A 19,053-nucleotide genomic window follows, 5' to 3' on the forward strand; every position below is an offset into this window, starting at 1 on the left:
ACGACCACCAGTACTGACAGGTAACTTAGCGGCGACGGGACTTGTAACATTGAGATTGTGTTTCTGAGTGCGGTCGGCCGAATGGAATGTTTTGGAGAATAGCAAAGCCCCCGGTTTTTGCACGCAGGAAAGAGTAGGCAGTCGAGAACGGGTTGGGAGTCTGACATAACGCGCTTAGCTCCAAGGGGTAGTGGATTAGTCGGAGCAGTGAGAAAAATCGTTGAGCACATGCTGGCCAGGCGCCAGCCGGTCTTAGGCCAGCAGCCAAAAGCATCATGGTCACAGGGAGTGCTGACCGGCATGTTCTATCTTTGCTGCAGCACTACCGACACAACAACCACTCCCACCACGACAGACACGACAACAACCGCGACCAGTACTGATACGACAACGGACACTACCACAACTGACACGACGACAAGCACCGCCAGTACGTCGACGGACACTAGCACCGATACCAGCACGTCTACAGTGTCCAGTACGGATACTACCACTGACACGACATCGACGTCCACGGACACGACCACCAGTACTGACACAACGTCCACGTCCACGGACACGACCACCAGTACTGACAGGTAACTTAGCGGCGACGGGACTTGTAACATTGAGATTGTGTTTCTGAGTGCGGTCGGCCGAATGGAATGTTTTGGAGAATAGCAAAGCCCCGGTTTTGCACGCAGGAAAGAGTAGGCAGTCGAGAACGGGTTGGGAGTCTGACATAACGCGCTTAGCTCCAAGGGGGTAGTGGATTAGTCGGAGCAGTGAGAAAAATCGTTGAGCACATGCTGGCCTAGCGCCAGCCGGTCTTAGGCCAGCAGCCAAAAGCATCATGATCACAGGGAGTGCTGACCGGCATGTTCTATCTTTGCTGCAGCACTACCGACACAACAACCACTCCCACCACGACAGACACGACAACAACCGCGACCAGTACTGATACGACAACGGACACTACCACAACTGACACGACGACAAGCACCGCCAGTACGTCGACGGACACTAGCACCGATACCAGCACGTCTACAGTGTCCAGTACGGATACTACCACTGACACGACATCGACGTCCACGGACACGACCACCAGTACTGACACAACGTCCACGTCCACGGACACGACCACCAGTACTGACAGGTAACTTAGCGGCGACGGGACTTGTAACATTGAGATTGTGTTTCTGAGTGCGGTCGGCCGAATGGAATGTTTTGGAGAATAGCAAAGCCCCCGGTTTTTGCACGCAGGAAAGAGTAGGCAGTCGAGAACGGGTTGGGAGTCTGACATAACGCGCTTAGCTCCAAGGGGGTAGTGGATTAGTCGGAGCAGTGAGAAAAATCGTTGAGCACATGCTGGCCTAGCGCCAGCCGGTCTTAGGCTAGCAGCCAAAAGCATCATGATCACAGGGAGTGCTGACCGGCATGTTCTATCTTTGCTGCAGCACTACCGACACAACAACCACTCCCACCACGACAGACACGACAACAACCGCGACCAGTACTGATACGACAACGGACACTACCACAACTGACACGACGACAAGCACCGCCAGTACGTCGACGGACACTAGCACCGATACCAGCACGTCTACAGTGTCCAGTACGGATACTACCACTGACACGACATCGACGTCCACGGACACGACCACCAGTACTGACACAACGTCCACGTCCACGGACACGACCACCAGTACTGACAGGTAACTTAGCGGCGACGGGACTTGTAACATTGAGATTGTGTTTCTGAGTGCGGTCGGCCGAATGGAATGTTTTGGAGAATAGCAAAGCCCCCGGTTTTTGCACGCAGGAAAGAGTAGGCAGTCGAGAACGGGTTGGGAGTCTGACATAACGCGCTTAGCTCCAAGGGGGTAGTGGATTAGTCGGAGCAGTGAGAAAAATCGTTGAGCACATGCTGGCCTAGCGCCAGCCGGTCTTAGGCTAGCAGCCAAAGCATCATGATCACAGGGAGTGATGACCGGCATGTTCTATCTTTGCAGCAGCACTACCGACACAACAACCACTCCCACCACGACAGACACGACAACAACCGCGACCAGTACTGATACGACAACGGACACTACCACAACTGACACGACGACAAGCACCGCCAGTACGTCGACGGACACTAGCACCGATACCAGCACGTCTACAGTGTCCAGTACGGATACTACCACTGACACGACATCGACGTCCACGGACACGACCACCAGTACTGACACAACGTCCACGTCCACGGACACGACCACCAGTACTGACAGGTAACTTAGCAGCGACGGGACTTGTAACATTGAGATTGTGTTTCTGAGTGCGGTCGGCCAAATGGAATGTTTTGGAGAATAGCAAAGCCCCCGGTTTTAGCACGCAGGAAAGAGTAGGCAGTCGAGAACGGGTTGGGCGTCTGACATAACGCGCTTAGCTCCAAGGGGGTAGTGGATTAGTCGGAGCAGTGAGAAAAATCGTTGAGCACATGCTGGCCTAGCGCCAGCCGGTCTTAGGCTAGCAGCCAAAAGCATCATGACCACAGGGAGTGCTGACCGGCATGTTCTATCTTTGCTGCAGCACTACCGACACAACAACCACTGCCACCACGACAGACACGACAACAACCGCGACCAGTACTGATACGACAACGGACACTACCACAACTGACACGACGACAAGCACCGCCATTACGTCGACGGACACTAGCACCGATACCAGCACGTCTACAGTGTCCAGTACGGATACTACCACTGACACGACATCGACGTCCACGGACACGACCACCAGTACTGACACAACGTCCACGTCCACGGACACGACCACCAGTACTGACAGGTAACTTAGCGGCGACGGGACTTGTAACATTGAGATTGTGTTTCTGAGTGCGGTCGGCCGAATGGAATGTTTTGGAGAATAGCAAAGCCCCCGGTTTTTGCACGCAGGAAAGAGTAGGCAGTCGAGAACGGGTTGGGAGTCTGACATAACGCGCTTAGTTCCAAGGGGGTAGTGGATTAGTCGGAGCAGTGAGAAACATCGTTGAGCACATGCTGGCCTAGCGCCAGCCGGTCTTAGGCTAGCAGCCAAAAGCATCATGACCACAGGGAGTGCTGACCGGCATGTTCTATCTTTGCTGCAGCACTACCGACACAACAACCACTCCCACCACGACAGACACGACAACAACCGCGACCAGTACTGATACGACAACGGACACTACCACAACTGACACGACGACAAGCACCGCCAGTACGTCGACGGACACTAGCACCGATACCAGCACGTCTACAGTGTCCAGTACGGATACTACCACTGACACGACATCGACGTCCACGGACACGACCACCAGTACTGACACAACGTCCACGTCCACGGACACGACCACCAGTACTGACAGGTAACTTAGCGGCGACGGGACTTGTAACATTGAGATTGTGTTTCTGAGTGCGGTCGGCCGAATGGAATGTTTTGGAGAATAGCAAAGCTTCCGGTTTTTGCACGCAGGAAAGAGTAGGCAGTCGAGAACGGGTTGGGAGTCTGACATGACGCGCTTAGCTCCAAGGGGGTAGTGGAATAGTCGGAGCAGTGAGAAAAATCGTTGAGCACATGCTGGCCTAGCGCCAGCCGGTCTTAGGCTAGCAGCCAAAAGCATCATGACCACAGGGAGTGCTGACCGGCATGTTCTATCTTTGCTGCAGCACTACCGACACAACAACCACTCCCATTACGACAGACACGACAACAACCGCGACCAGTACTGATACGACAACGGACACTACCACAACTGACACGACGACAAGCACCGCCAGTACGTCGACGGACACTAGCACCGATACCAGCACGTCTACAGTGTCCAGTACGGATACTACCACTGACACGACATCGACGTCCACGGACACGACCACCAGTATTGCCACAACGTCCACGTCCACGGACACGACCACCAGTACTGACAGGTAACTTAGCGGCGACGGGACTTGTAACATTGAGATTGTGTTTCTGAGTGCGGTCGGCCGAATGGAATGTTTTGGAGAATAGCAAAGCCCCCGGTTTTTGCACGCAGGAAAGGGTAGGCAGTCGAGAAAGGGTTGGGAGTCTGACATAACGCGCTTAGCTCCAAGGGGGTAGTGGATTAGTCGGAGCAGTGAGAAAAATCGTTGAGCACATGCTGGCCTAGCGGCAGCCGGTCTTAGGCTAGCAGCCAAAAGCATCATGGTCACAGGGAGTGCTGACCGGCATGTTCTATCTTTGCTGCAGCACTACCGACACAACAACCACTCCCACCACGACAGACACGACAACAACCGCGACCAGTACTGATACGACAACGGACACTACCACAACTGACACGACGACAAGCACCGCCAGTACGTCGACGGACACTAGCACCGATACCAGCACGTCTACAGTGTCCAGTACGGATACTACCACTGACACGACATCGACGTCCACGGACACGACCACCAGTACTGACACAACGTCCACGTCCACGGACACGACCACCAGTACCGGCAGGTAAATTAGCGGCGACGGGACTTGTAACATTAAGATTGTGTTTCTGAGTGCGGTCGGCCGAATGGAATGTTTTGAAAAATAGCAAAGCCCCCGGTTTTTGCACGCAGGAAAGAGTAGGCAGTCGAGAACGGGTTGGGAGTCTGACATAACGCGCTTAGCTCCAAGGGGGTAGTGGATTAGTCGGAGCAGTGAGAAAAATCGTTGAGCACATGCTGGCCTAGCGCCAGCCGGTCTTAGGCTAGCAGCCAAAAGCATCATGGTCACAGGGAGTGCTGACCGGCATGTTTTTATGGGTAGATGATCTCTTTTTTCGCCGAAAAATTTTTTGTAGGTTCGTTTCAAGAGTTAGGAAACATGTACCTGCAAAGCATATAACAAAAAAAACTAAATTTATGGAAATTAGGAAGAAAAATGTTACAGGGAAAAGTTGATAATCGATTGCCACTTACAATGAAAATTCGTAAAAAGCGGTCCCTGTTTTTGCTCATTCTAGTACTGTATAGTTCCAACAAAATGAGCACGAGTACTTGAGTACTTGAGTTGGGTATTGACCACGAGTACTTGAGTTGGGTATTAGCTTTAATAATTACCTTATTTTTCTCCTGTTGTTATCGGTAGTGTTTTTTTATAATAATTTTATGCATATACCGGGTGGCCCAAAAAAATGGCGGTCTCCGTTTTTGTTTCACTGCTCTTGAACCGCTTGTGGTGCCATACCCGTTTTAGATTCTGTTGATTACAAATTATATTAGCTACTAAAATCAAAAAACAGTTTTTTGAAAAGTTATGACACGCTCGTGAAAAGTTGTGAAAACTGAAGTTGTTCGGAAATGTAAAGTGACCCAGCTTTTGGACTAAAGAATTTTGTCTCCTTTATGATCTATACAAACTATTTCAGTTTCTTTAGTGTTTCATATAGCAAAGAGCGTTTCCTTTCAACAAAAAAAATACGGTTTCCATGGAGCACACAATGGGGGAGCAATGCACTAGATTCACTTTTTGAAAAAATGCAGTTTTTCTGTTTAATTTTTGCTTTTTTTTATTAACATTTTTTACTGCCGGACAGGCTTCAGCAAAATATGTCAATTTAGTTATTAAATGTAGCTAAGGTGTTGCCTTTATTGAAGCAAGTGTGATTCAGATACTCTCTTTGAGCGTTGGTGAGAAATTGATTTTCGAAAAAACTGCTGGAGGTTTTCACGAAAATTAAATCTGCGGCGTTCCAGCGCTCCAGTTTCTGGACCGAACACGCTGACCAGAATACCGTATCTCTTTACGTTAAAAAAAAACAAGGAACAATCCCTCTACTTGGAATACTAAATTGACAAATTTTAATCTACTAAGCTAAACAATAGCAATTTTTAATTCGCTAATGGAAAAATCCAAATTTTCGGTTCTGGGACACCGTCAAAATCCACCTATTTTATTAAAATAATTCATTAAAAAGTTAAAACTTTGTATATGGTTAATATGATTAAATAATTCTATGCTCCGAACATTGTTCTTCCGAATGAAACTTTTATGAAGTCCATCGGACGTTGGGCGGGGCCAGTGCACCATAATAAACGAGGCCGCCATTTTGTTGGGCCACCCGGTAACTTTATATTTTAGTGCGATAAAATAGCTTCGTAATCATTTGGCTTAATAGCCATAATCCTGTTTTTCGTAGTGACTTTAAATGCTCATCTCTTGGTTTACTCATTAATCAAATAAAAATGTTATCGTTACTGGTTTCTTAAACCGCTAAAAGCTGATGTTTCCTGTTTATATTTGCCTTTCTTCATTTAAAATTTAGTTGCTTCAAGATAGTTTTCACGCAAATCTTCTGCGCCTTTCTGTTTTAGTTCCAAGAAATGATATCATAAAACTATAAAACGCACGAATAACGACCAACCTTATTCACAAAGGGCGAAAATTTTGCTGGACGCGCATAAATGGATAAAGTAGAGCAGTTAAATAATAAACATGAAAAGCCGCAGTAGCTTATCAAATTTCTCTAGTCGCTTCCGCTAAATCCTCGTACAAAGGAAAAGATTGTAGATTTAGCGGTTTTCTGCAGTACGACTACGACGGACACAACAACGCCAACTACAACGTCCACAACGACGGACACTACAACCACAGAAACAACTACGCCGACTACCACGGACACAACAACACCAACTACAACGTCCACAACGACGGACACTACAACCACAGAAACAACTACGCCGACTACCACGGACACAACAACGCCAACTACAACGTCCACAACGACGGACACTACAACGACCGAAACAACTACCTCGACTACCACCGATACAACAACGCCAACTACAACGTCTACAACGACCGACACTACAACCACAGAAACAACTACGCCGACTACCACGGACACAACAACACCAACTACAACGTCCACAACGACGGACACTACAACCCCTACAACGACAGACACTACAACCACAGAAACAACTACACCGACTACCACAGACACAACAACGCCAACTACAACGTCCACAACGACGGACACTACAACGACGGAAACAACTACGTCGACTACCACCGATACAACAACGCCAACTACAACGTCCACAACAACGGACACTACAACCACAGAAACAACTACGTCGACAGCCACCGATACAACAACGCCAACTACAACGTCCACAACGACGGACATTACAACCACAGAAACAACTACGCCGACCACCACGGACACAACAACGCCAACTACAACGTCCACAACGACGGACACTACAACGACGGAAACAACTACGTCGACTACCACCGATACAACAACGCCAACTACAACGTCCACAACAACGGACACTACAACCACAGAAACAACTACGCCGACTACCACGGACACAACAACGCCAACTACAACGTCCACAACGACGGACACTACAACCCCTACAACGACAGACACTACAACCACAGAAACAACTACGCCGACTACCACAGACACAACAACGCCAACTACAACGTCCACAACGACGGACACTACAACGACGGAAACAACTACGTCGACTACCACCGATACAACAACGCCAACTACAACGTCCACAACAACGGACACTACAACCACAGAAACAACTACGCCGACCACCACGGACACAACAACGCCAACTACAACGTCCACAACAACGGACACTACAACCACAGAAACAACTACGCCGACCACCACGGACACAACAACGCCAACTACAACGTCCACAACGACGGACACTACAATCCCTACAACGACAGACACTACAACCACAGAAACAACTACGCCGACTACCACAGACACAACAACGCCAACTACAACGTCCGCAACGACGGACACTACAACGACGGAAACAACTACGTCGACTACCACCGATACAACAACGCCAACTACAACGTCCACCACGACGGACACTACAACACCTACAACGACGGACACTACAACCACAGAAACAACTACGCCGACTACCACGGACACAACAACGCCAACTACAACGTCCACAACGACGGGCACTACAACGACCGAAACAACTACGTCGACTACCACCGATACAACAACGCCAACTACAACGTCCACAACAACGGACACTACAACCACAGAAACAACTACGCCGACTACCACGGACATAACAACGCCAACTACAACATCCACCACGACGGACACTACAACACCTACAACGACGGACACTACAACCACAGAAACAACTACGTCGACTACCACGGATACAACAACGCCGACTACAACCTCCACAACGACGGACACGACAAGCGATACGACATCTTCGCTAACTGTTCCCACACTTAGTGCCGTTAATTCAGTTGATGATAGTACAACTGACAGCACTACGGATTCTACTACCACTACGACATCTACTAGTACAACAACTAACCCGTGCAATCTGGAGATGTTCTGCTCTGCTTTGCCGGATTCTGCAGTAGGCCCTGATTCTTCAGGAGGACAAGTGTTCGATCAATCGGGTTTTTACTTGTTCTCTGGTGGGTACCTTGGTAATACTTATTTGTTCGCTGTTATGTTTCAGTGGTAAAATATTTAGGTTCTTGTGTCCTGCCACTTTCCGTCTGGAGCAAGAATGGTGCCGGAACACTTACACCTTCTGGCGATCCTGCATTAATCAGCTCCGTGTTTACAACATCACTGACCAGTGTAACGAGAGCTTTTATAAATGATCCAGAGGCTGACATGGTTCTGTCCGATGTAAGGAAGCTTTTACAGTTGTCGGATTTTGCTTTCTAAAGCGTATTTAATAAATCACAAAGTAAAATGGCGCTTGGAACTTGAATGTTTATGCGCTTACAGGGTACTAGCCTTGAAAGCTGCGGGGCAACCCTTTCAGCTCCATACACATGTAAACCTGGCGCTAAGGCAGTCGCACTTGATTCATCCCTATCGGCATACTCCAGTTGGATGGAACCTGTTAACTATGGAGCGGTCTATGTAGCGGCTTCGAGTATGTGCTGCGTCAGTTGTTTTCATTGCATTTATTGCGTTCTGGCAGGCGCGATTTCATTGGGCCCACATGTAATGTGGTAATAAGTCTGCTCTTTGTTGACTTCCCAGGTGACGGAAAGACATTGCTTTTCACCGATGGGTCCACTATTTCAACCACCATCAGCATCGCTACAAATCAGTCTACTATCCAGAGAGTGAAAGGACTACAGCATGTGTACGATCAGACTAGTCAGGAGCATTATCTTTACGTTTTCGGTTTGGATACCAACAATGTGCCTTATTACGGATTGGTTAAACCCGATCCGAGCCCGGCCGTTACCCCGCTTTCGTCAACCAGCTATAAAGATGTTACGCTCGAGGTGCGGTTGCCCTATGACGAACGAAACTATCGTGTGAACTGTAGCACTAAATTCGTGTTTCCCATTTAGTGGACCATTCCACCCACTCCATGGAGCCAAATATTCGGCGATAAATGTTCGTCACAAGCAACATCGGCTCCTAATGAGTGCAAGCTGGCTGATTTCTGCAAGAAGAGTCCGACGGCATCCATGGGTGCTGGATTGTTTTCTCAGGGTGATCTGAATTATTACCTGTTTGATGGTGAGTTTTTAACCTCATTCATGGTGGTAATGGAGCGGTAGATCGCCTGTTTTGCTGATTACTCGTACTTATGAAAGTATTGATTTTGGAAAGCAGTGAGCCATGTTTTTTTGCTTCTCGAATGATCTGATGCAAGTTTTACATGGACTGTTTTTGCTTACAGATAATGGCTGCGCCCTGAAAGGAACGTTTAGCCCCTCGGGTGAAACCGGTCCTACGCTTACACCTACGCTTGGTCCTATGCCCACTGATCAGCTGTTTGCTGGACCATATGCCCCTGTATTGGCAGGAAAATCCGTTATAACAACTAAAGTGGTGCTGGATCAAAGTGGCAAACCAGAGTTCGAGCTTGTATATGTACGTTGAAGTTGCCCATTGCCGTTTATTTTTGCACTTGAAACACGTTTCGTCGTGCCTGTCCACTCGTAATCGCTCGTTACTGCTTGTACCAATACAAAAAAATCACTTTTCTGTAGGATAAGGACGGAAATGCCGTGAAGTGCGTGGAACCGCTCAATGCCGACAACACCAAACCTTTCTGTGACGAATTGGTCAAAGTGGATATGACGAATACTTCAGACTTTTCGGCATGGACAGATGGCTCCACATTCAGTATATACTATTTTGTTAGCGATGGTAAGTCCTAGCTCATACACCATTACCGAAAGCGGACCAAGATGTTCAGGATTGTTTTAATACAATAGGAACCGGAAAAAATATCATGCTGAATGACGGCACAAATCATCCTGACCAGTCAGTATCCTTGATTGATGGACAGTCAACAATTGTTGAAGCCACTGCTTTGGATACCTTTAACGATGGGTCTGGCCAGTATCTGGCTGTGTTTGGTGCAAATGGTGCCGGTACACCATTCGTTGGAATTGCCGGCCTAGAAAATGAGAATGGTCTTTCGGCTACATCAGGACAGCTCCATCTTAATGTAAGCATTATTCGTACCGATGCGACTATACAGATAGCGCATCTACTTTCACTTGACTATTTTCTTCATATTACAGTGGCAAGCCCAGAACGGTGAGAATTTTGTACCGCTTTATAAAACCCTTGTTGGATGTCCAGAAACCAGTTAAATCGTCGACGATGCATTTTTTGGAGTGATGCAATAATATGCACAAAAGAGTTTATATATTGTGGAGACAACTTATGCATAAATACCACATTCTGTTGTAACCAGATTTCTAAAAGCGCTTTTATTATTGGGGAATGAGGGTGGTCTCTAAGATTGATCTTGCTTCCTGTCACACTACGATATCGAATCAATTAAAATGAACCTGAAACGTGAACATTTCCGAACTCTGAAAATGAGAAACGTTCTTCGGAATAAAAGCAAACACTTAGAAAAAGTGCACTGTGGAAGCTGTATGTAATCTACATTGTACGAATATCAGTAAACACCTACTGGATTATTCCAGCTCAAAACAAACCATTCACATTCTAACAAAACTCTGGGTATATTAGCAAATTTTCTTTTTATATCAAATATCACCGCTTATTTCCTAGCTATGACTTCTTATCAGCCGGCGCCGGTGCTGATGTAGTAGGAACATCATAGAAATAATCCCATGCGAAATCATTGTAAGATTGCTGCTGGATTCCCGCTTGAGTAGCGCCATAAATTGGTGGTTTAGGAAGGTCTGCAGGAAACGTTAAAATAAAAATTAGTCAAGTTGTTTAGTTGTGGTAGATAGATTACTGACAGCCGCAAGTAACGCATTCTGTTACAGTAAATTATTACAATAGCAAATAGAAGTAAATAAACCCTAGAGTACTAGTAAACTGCTGCTGCTTGAATATTTTTAGCTTGATACCGTTTTTATAATCAAAAACTCTCATAGTTAAAGAAGCAGTGAAATGCCACAATTTTGTGCGTTTTTGTTTTGTTTCCGCATATACGTTAATTTCCGCGTAAATTTCGGCGCAATCAATAAACTGCACCCATACTTAATATTTAAATACTTACTTAATAACTGTGCAACTGACATCTGTTATTAACAATAAGGAGGTGTACAAAACATAGTGACTTCTGTATACTCGTACCGGCCGTCGTGCGTATCAGTAATTGATTATTTCTCGTAGAAGCACATTACGCTAAGTGAACGTAGCATTACAGTTTGTTCTAAAATAGTACTTCTGAAAACTTTTCCCTAAAAGTTCAAAAAGTTGATGTAATGCTAAACTTCGATCGTCATTTCATTTTCGTAATACGTACTGGATTTGTTTATTGTAACTACATATTCAAAAAATCAACACCAACCGAAAACTGGCAATCCTCCATAATATAATCATTTAGTCTGTAGTAAAACTGACACGACAAACGGCCATTATGTAATATATTGTTAGTGAAAATTCAGCGCTTACAGTCAGCAAGAGCTGTAGTGCGCACCACCGACTTGACTCATTAAATGCACGAACAGTCGGTATTGTACTTCCAGCTGACTAATGCGAAATACGAAGGAAATACCGTACAACGCATCTAAATCTGGAACTCCCTGCAATTCCATCGCTTGTCCATTGCTGATACTTACATATATACAACATTTACAACATTTTTACACTTATCGTTAGTTTTGTGTTGCAGTGCGGTCATTAAAAACACGTTTGATATTAGTCAATACTGGAAACAAGGTGGATAGGGTTTACCCTATCCACCTTGCTGGAAATACTGACCATGCTTTCTCTACAAACAACATTATTACATCCTTTTATTGCAAAAAAAGTGAATTTTTCCGAGATGTAGCCGATGGCGCTTTCTTGTCAAGATCTATCCAGAATGCATTCCCATACAGTCAAAAAGATGAGGTGAAAAGCCATTAAGGGTTCAATATTAAAATTACTAATTATATCTATATATTTATGACGTTTTCCCACGTAACACAGGAGCACAGCAGACTGAACTATTGCAGTGCAATTATTAAAAGGTAAAATACGATTACAACCTTCGTACAATTAACATGCACACTTACAAATTGGTTGACCCCACCACTGTTGCGGTATAGTTCCGTAAGGAATGGCTGGAAAGGCAGGATATCCGCTGTATCCGCTCCCGTAGGCAGAGCCACCTCCGTATCCGCCGCCATACGATGGCCCACCTCCGCCATAACCGTATGCATAACAGTGTTTTATGGAAATGATTAAGACGATCAACAATAGCGGTAGCGCTATGAGGCTTCTCATAATGCCCATTATACAATAACGATCAGGATCTAAACGAATTAGCGGTTGTTAATTGCGATGAGTTTTGTTACTTTGTATGTCAATCGATTAATATCTCTTTGCTTTTGGTGTTATCGCACACTTTTGCTGCTCAACAAAATCGCAGTGCGCGAGTCACGGAAACGTATCGGAAGTTCGGAACCGGCGTGTGCAATACAACTACTGCATAATATCATAAAAGCATAACTGTTACAATCGTGGTCCATTTTCCATACCATTTTTTCGGTCATTCACATTTAGTCCAGTACATAGCCAAGGGCACTTAACAAGAGCAGTTAAATGTTTACGTACGATATCATACATGATCATAATTATAGTCTAAACATTTATTCTTTAATAAAACATCATGATTGCTCTGCGAGTACTTACAGTTCTACGGCAGTTGCAACGTGATTATTGAAACAATTTTACTTATCAATGTGTTCCCTTTTTCGAAACCGAAACTCCAAAAGCCATAACTTTGCTAGTCTGCTCTAGTTAGAAGGTGATCAGTCTATTGTATTGATCGGTGTCAAATTTATGGAGTTATGCCACAATACATGGATTGAATCAGTCACTTACAGTGAAAACAACACTGATAACAAATCAAAAATAAATTATCATGTTAATAATGGTGTAAGTTTTACCCATACGGAATTTCCATGAAAAATCACTTTAAAAAAATCTGGGAATTATCGGGTGGCTCACAATATCGACCATCGGCATGAAAACAATGGACAACTAAAATCACAGAACACCTCCCAAGATATCACCGTACACGTGCCTTCCTTCCTAGCCTTTAAGTTAAAGTCTGCATTCAGTTCTTGAACAAATCATCATCATCGTCATCAAACAGTGATGGCTTTGTGCTCTTTTTCACGTCTCCTTTGTTACCCATGCCGACACCTGCCGTCTGGCTGGCTAAGGTCTGCTGCACCGCTTTAGCCGCACTAGCAGTTGACTCGAACAAATCCTCCTCATCGCTGTCAAATAACGCCGGTTTCTTTTTCGTTTCTTTATCGAACACGGTCTTTTTAGCAGGCCTGGGCACGGATGACACATCTCCTTCCCCGCTCCCAAGGGGATTCAGAAGATTGACAGAAACGCCGGTTTTTTCACTTTTAGCGCTGGATACCTTGGCTACCGGCATTTGTTTGACTGGATTCGACTTGCCAAACAAATCCTCCTCCGAATCTTCATCCAAAAACAGCGATCCACCGCGTTCTTTCAAGGAAGTCAGAGAGCCGCTGAAAGAGGATGAGGTTGACAGCGGGGGTGGTTCGGGAGTGGCGAACAACTGGGAATCTCTTTCCGGCATTGCAAAACTTAATACAGCCGGTGAAGATTTCGGTGGCGATGGTTTCTGGATAGCAGGCTCCTGTACGGGTGCTGCCACCGACTGCAGCGGGTCGATATCAGACTCTTTTGGTAATACAGGTAGCTCCGCTTTAATAAGGCTAGGAAGCTTAGGCAAAGGTGGAAGAATTTCGTCCAGCTCTGGTAATTTCATTTCGGTCTTTACGTCTACCGGTAAAGGATGCTCTACAGCCTTGGCTGAAGACTCCACTGGTTTGTCCGTAGTTCTTCCTTCCTCGTTCACTTTACGTTCCTCGCCTCTTTCGCTAATAACCGTAGTTGGCGGCTACAAATTCAAAAATGTCAGAAAATAAAATTTCTACTTGTGAATAAAATCGTCTGACTGCAGCATGCGCACGGCAAAATCGAAACGTACCGAAGCGGTTTTTGCACTCCGTCTAGCAGCCACTGGTGGCTTCGGTGGTTCACTAGACTTTACTTCAGCCATCGTATCAATCGTCATCTCAGGTATCATTGGGATAGTAGTTCCTTCCTTTCGATCGCTAACGTTGTGCTCTTCCGTTTTCACCTTCACAGCATTATCGGCCACACCAGGCGGTGTTGCAGAGCGATGTTTCTCCTCATCTTGACCGGCTTCTCCCGACGTTTTGATACCACGCCGACGAGGCACTGGTTTCGGGGTAGCTGGCGGCGACTGAACGATCTCGGTGACGGAAGCCGTATCCGAAGGCATATCATTCGTTTCTTCAACGGAAGGCAACACTGGACTACTAGTCAATCCCGGCAATTTCCATTTCATGGGCTGGTACAATTTGGCTGGTGCGGTTTTCGGCGCCGGCTCCAGTTTTGGCTCGACAAAATCGGTGTCATCGATATCGGCATCCAAAGACCTGGATGTAGATTTTAATTTATTCAAATTGTCTACCTTCTCGATAACCGCTGGTGTGACAACAGCATCGTCGGTGTTCTGTTGATTTCCGAGCTGACGTTCGAATCCTCTGGGAGAAGCGGCAGTCCTAGGCGTCATATGTTCCGTATCCACTGGCTCTGCGGGAGCAACCACCGGACTCGATTCCACATTCTGAGGAGCAAGATCCGGCAGCTTCCATTTCTTCACACTTGTATCAGCTTTCTTAGGTGGAGCTTCGACCTTCTTGGCAAAAAGATCGTCTTCTTCCTCTCCTTCGTCAAACAGGGACTTTGATTTCAACCCGGAAGGCTTTGCTTTAATCTCTTCTAACGTCTTTGTGGCGCTCGCTCCGTCCGCAGCTGATTGTTTATCAAGGGGATTGTTTATTACTGTTCCACTGTCGCTTCCAACAGGTTCTGCAGTCTCAGAAATAACACTATGCGTTTTCGTAGCAGGAATATCAATAAACTGATCATCAGAGCTGGCAAATTTTCGGGGATCGGCAAGGTAATCCACAGGTTTGATGTCTTCTTGCTTCGGTTTGGATTCAGTCGGAAGACCAAGACCGGGCAGTTGCCATTTTTCCACACCTTTCCGGCGAGGACTGGTTATTTTCTCTGCTGGTTCCGGCATAGGCTGAAGTTCTTTCGATGGCTGTTCAACAACACTTTCCACTTTCTTCTCTGACGGCGGTGTTTGAACAATCGGCTTGGATTTCGCGGCAACGGCAAACAAATCCTCGCTCTCGCTATCTTCGTCAAAAATATTAGAGCCTTTGATCGCGCTAGGTTTCACTGGCGGAGGTTGTGTTGCGGGTGCGGGAGTCTTTGATGGCGGTGCGGGCAGTACTGGCTCTTCTTTTGAGGATGGGGTTAGAGGGCCATTATCCAAACCGGGTAGTTTCCATTTTTTATTAGTGGCGAATAAGTCGTCATCCTCGGAGCTTTCAAAAACTCCTTGAACTTTTTGTGCATCTTTGGCGGTTCTGGCTGATGACTTCTCTTCTAATTTCTGCTTTTCCGTATTCTTCTTAGCCGGAGTAAAACTGGAAAGAGAATTAATAAGCTGACAACGTATAGTAAAACAGTTGGCTTAAATAAACGTCTCTTTTCGCAGTCAATAATTAGTTTTCTCAGAACAATTGTTTCACACAACAAGCGTAGTGTAAACCGAAATGCCGCGGAGCAGAAAACCGAATGACATTCTTGCAAGCTATAACTTATTAATCATGATAAAAAATTCACTAACACTCCCAAATCATCATCTTCCTCCTCGTCATCGAAAATCGAAGGCTTCCCTTTTTTGGTAGAAACGCTTTTCTTGGCAGTTTCAAGCGCACTTTCCGGCACAACAGCAGGCAGGTTCGGCTTGCTAGCCACTATTTCTTTTTCCTCTGCTATAGGTTTTTGAACGGTGCGATTAGTAGGCTTAGGAGCAATAGCGAACAAATCATCGTCGCCATCGTCGTCATCAAACAGTGACGGCTTTTTGGTCGGCTTAACGGTACGTGTCGGTACCACAGTTGGAGGCAAAGGTTCAGATTCCGCTGGTTCCACAATTTTCGAAGCTAGAGGCTTTCCACCTAAACCAGAAATCAATGCACTGACAGCCAATCTGGTATATTTATTAGCATTCAGCATACCTTGAACAGGAGCGGGAATACCGATCTTTTTTGATAATTCTGACAAAAATGGATTTGCCGTTTCCGATGGTTTCGGAGTGGCGAAAACGCTATCATTTTCTTCAGTGCGGTCATCCTCAAATAAGGTCGCTGATTTGGGAGGCCTGGCTGCAGCTGTTGGTTTTGGTGTTGGAATGTCGGAGGATTTCTCTCCTCTTGACTTCACAGACGGATTAGGAACGGAGAATAAATCATCTTCGTCTTCGGCGTCAAACAGCGAGGTAACCGGTTTAGAAGGCGCAACACTGTGAATGCTGCTCTGGGAAGACGAGCGAGGTGTAAATGAAGGCGTATCGTTTTCCGGTGGACGGGATGGCGGACCTAGCATACAAAAATATACACTGGATCCGCACTAGCTTTTAAGCGATTAACGTCAAACTGATTCACTCCAACGATTAGCAATTCTTCAGAAACAGCGCTTTCAGCTTTCAAACAAAAACATAAATAATAATCCGAAACATTTACTGCAAACACAATAGTTATTTTATTAGTAAACGCTTCAACGTATTGTATTCTCAAGAAAACTCTGTCATAATAAGTAAGCAGTTTAAGTTTTAACCAACAACTAAATACAACCCGAGGTTTTATCAAACCAAACCTCTGTTGCAGAATAACAGGAATTTAATCGTATTAATAAGTTTATGTTACCGACCTGGTCGTGCCGGCGAGGTCTTCGCTGGTCCAATCGGACGGGCAGCAAAAATATCATCCTCATTTTCCGATTCACTACTGCTGACCAGCGTGGTGTCTCTCCGGGGAATGGTAGGAAGCTTGGTGGGCACATAATCCGCATTTCTAACATCTTCACTGGACTGCGGTGTATCACGACCGGAATTGTTAAAACTCCGCGAAGCAGCACGCTCCGCATCTATCACACTCTGCGCAGGCACCAAAACATCGTCCAGCTTGGCCGTCAAGACGATATCCTCGTCCGGCACAATTTCCTGCTCTTCCACTTGCAATTTCAAGCCGATGTAGCGATCGCGATTGAACTCCGCAGAACCAATTAAATAAGGCAACGCTCGGCGTAAATATGGATCTTTGGGTTCGCGAAAGCTTCGCTTGCTGGTGGATGTCTCTTCTTCGTCGCTGTCGTCAATATTCACCTCAACGGAATCGAAGTATGAATTGAGCACATTTTTGGTTAACGAGACGGCTTCCCGCAGCTGAAAAAACATTTCACAGACAATTACGCTGTGAACAAAAGCCAGAAACAAATCACAAAATTCAACGAACAAAAAATACGACAAAATTAAAAAATAAAAAGCACTGTCAAAACGAAATTTCGCAAGAAAATCACGAACAAAGCAGTAATTCAAAGTAAATTCGAATACCTCCAACAAAAACCTCCAAAAACTGCCTCCAATAAAATTTCTATACTCACCTCGGTCAGTCGCCTGTTTTCGGGTGTTTCTTGTTCTTTCGCGGTATCCGCCACCGATTTCTCCTCCGGCTTTTTAACAGGCTGGTTTTCCTCGTCGCGAACTCGGCTCTCCATGAACTGCGTGTTGGAAAGCATGTTGAAGGCATTCAGGCACGTCTGCAGTCGGACACGGCTTGTCTGGCATTCTTGAACGGCATCGCGCAACCGCTGCTCGGTCGATTCCGTGCGCGCGACAATGCGCCGTGAGAAATCTTTAAGCAGATTAAAATCATAAAACTGCTTCGGAAACAGACAGTTCACGCAAGTCAAAATAGCGAAAATACATGATACGCGACTAGTTTCGTTATAATCCAAGTAAATCAAAACAATGCAAACCTTCGAGGCACTGAAACAAACTCGTATCGTTGGCCAGAGTCCAATTTTGCGCTTGTCCGTATAAGTTTTTAAACCTGTCTGGATCTTCGGCAGATCCCATTATGGATGGTACTGGTGTTCCCAAAACTAACTGAAGTACAGTCGGAGCGCTAACTGGATAACATCAAGTGCGAAAAAGGCACGATCGAAATTCGAGAGGAGCCAGCAAATCACAATTGCTTCACCATTTTCGAGTCGTAGAGAATCAAGTTCCAGATTTTGAACAACTCATTTGAAGAATCGAAAAATAAATAACAAGAACTGAACAACAGATGAAATCCTGATTGGAATACTGTAATTAAAGCGCCCACAGAATGGCGCAAATGCTTTTAATCTTTCGTTATTCTTATGGAAAATTTGGTAAAATTTAAGCAAAAGTGGTAATATCAAAAATGTGCCGTAGAGCGGTACGGTACGCAAAACAGATAAAAACAGTGTACAAAATACGGTAGTCAGATTGCAACACGTGATCATGCAGGAGGCAGTTTCGATTGCGTGTCGAGCTCAGCCACATTCGGGTGTTCAGTTCTATTACTTCTGGCGAAACACCCTGCTTTGCTTTTTTATTCTTTGTTATGGGCTTCATCATGATCATTATTTATGAGTAC

General features: G+C 45.8%; 2 protein-coding genes across 2 annotated transcripts in view; one reads left to right on the plus strand and one right to left on the minus strand.

The window, feature by feature from the left end:
• LOC129595176 (mucin-2-like) overlaps positions 1–10,881 on the plus strand; it is a 71,757-nt gene extending 60,876 nt beyond the window's left edge. Inside the window, exons 14-22 of the mRNA XM_055492100.1 lie at positions 8,300–8,454; positions 8,514–8,674; positions 8,777–8,927; positions 9,038–9,288; positions 9,358–9,529; positions 9,693–9,886; positions 10,006–10,165; positions 10,234–10,469; positions 10,546–10,881. Coding sequence (XP_055348075.1) covers positions 8,300–8,454; positions 8,514–8,674; positions 8,777–8,927; positions 9,038–9,288; positions 9,358–9,529; positions 9,693–9,886; positions 10,006–10,165; positions 10,234–10,469; positions 10,546–10,617 — 1,552 coding nt within the window. The 3' untranslated portion in view covers positions 10,618–10,881. The remainder of the gene's footprint in view (positions 1–8,299; positions 8,455–8,513; positions 8,675–8,776; positions 8,928–9,037; positions 9,289–9,357; positions 9,530–9,692; positions 9,887–10,005; positions 10,166–10,233; positions 10,470–10,545) is intronic.
• Positions 10,882–13,262: 2,381 nt separating this feature from the next.
• LOC129595183 (WASH complex subunit 2-like) lies at positions 13,263–18,845 on the minus strand. Its single transcript, XM_055492113.1, has 7 exons — positions 18,407–18,845; positions 18,032–18,282; positions 17,300–17,813; positions 16,609–16,968; positions 16,215–16,548; positions 14,472–16,011; positions 13,263–14,381 (listed from the first exon to the last, which is right to left on the minus strand). Exons 1-7 carry the CDS (start codon positions 18,504–18,506, stop codon positions 13,557–13,559), a joined length of 3,924 nt encoding a protein of 1,307 aa, XP_055348088.1. The 5' UTR covers positions 18,507–18,845; the 3' UTR covers positions 13,263–13,556.
• Between the last annotated feature and the right edge of the window lie 208 nt (positions 18,846–19,053).

Source organism: Paramacrobiotus metropolitanus, unplaced genomic scaffold (assembly GCF_019649055.1).
Source record: "Paramacrobiotus metropolitanus isolate TYO unplaced genomic scaffold, Prichtersi_v1.0 Parri_scaffold0000003, whole genome shotgun sequence".
NCBI lineage: Eukaryota > Metazoa > Tardigrada > Eutardigrada > Parachela > Macrobiotidae > Paramacrobiotus > Paramacrobiotus metropolitanus.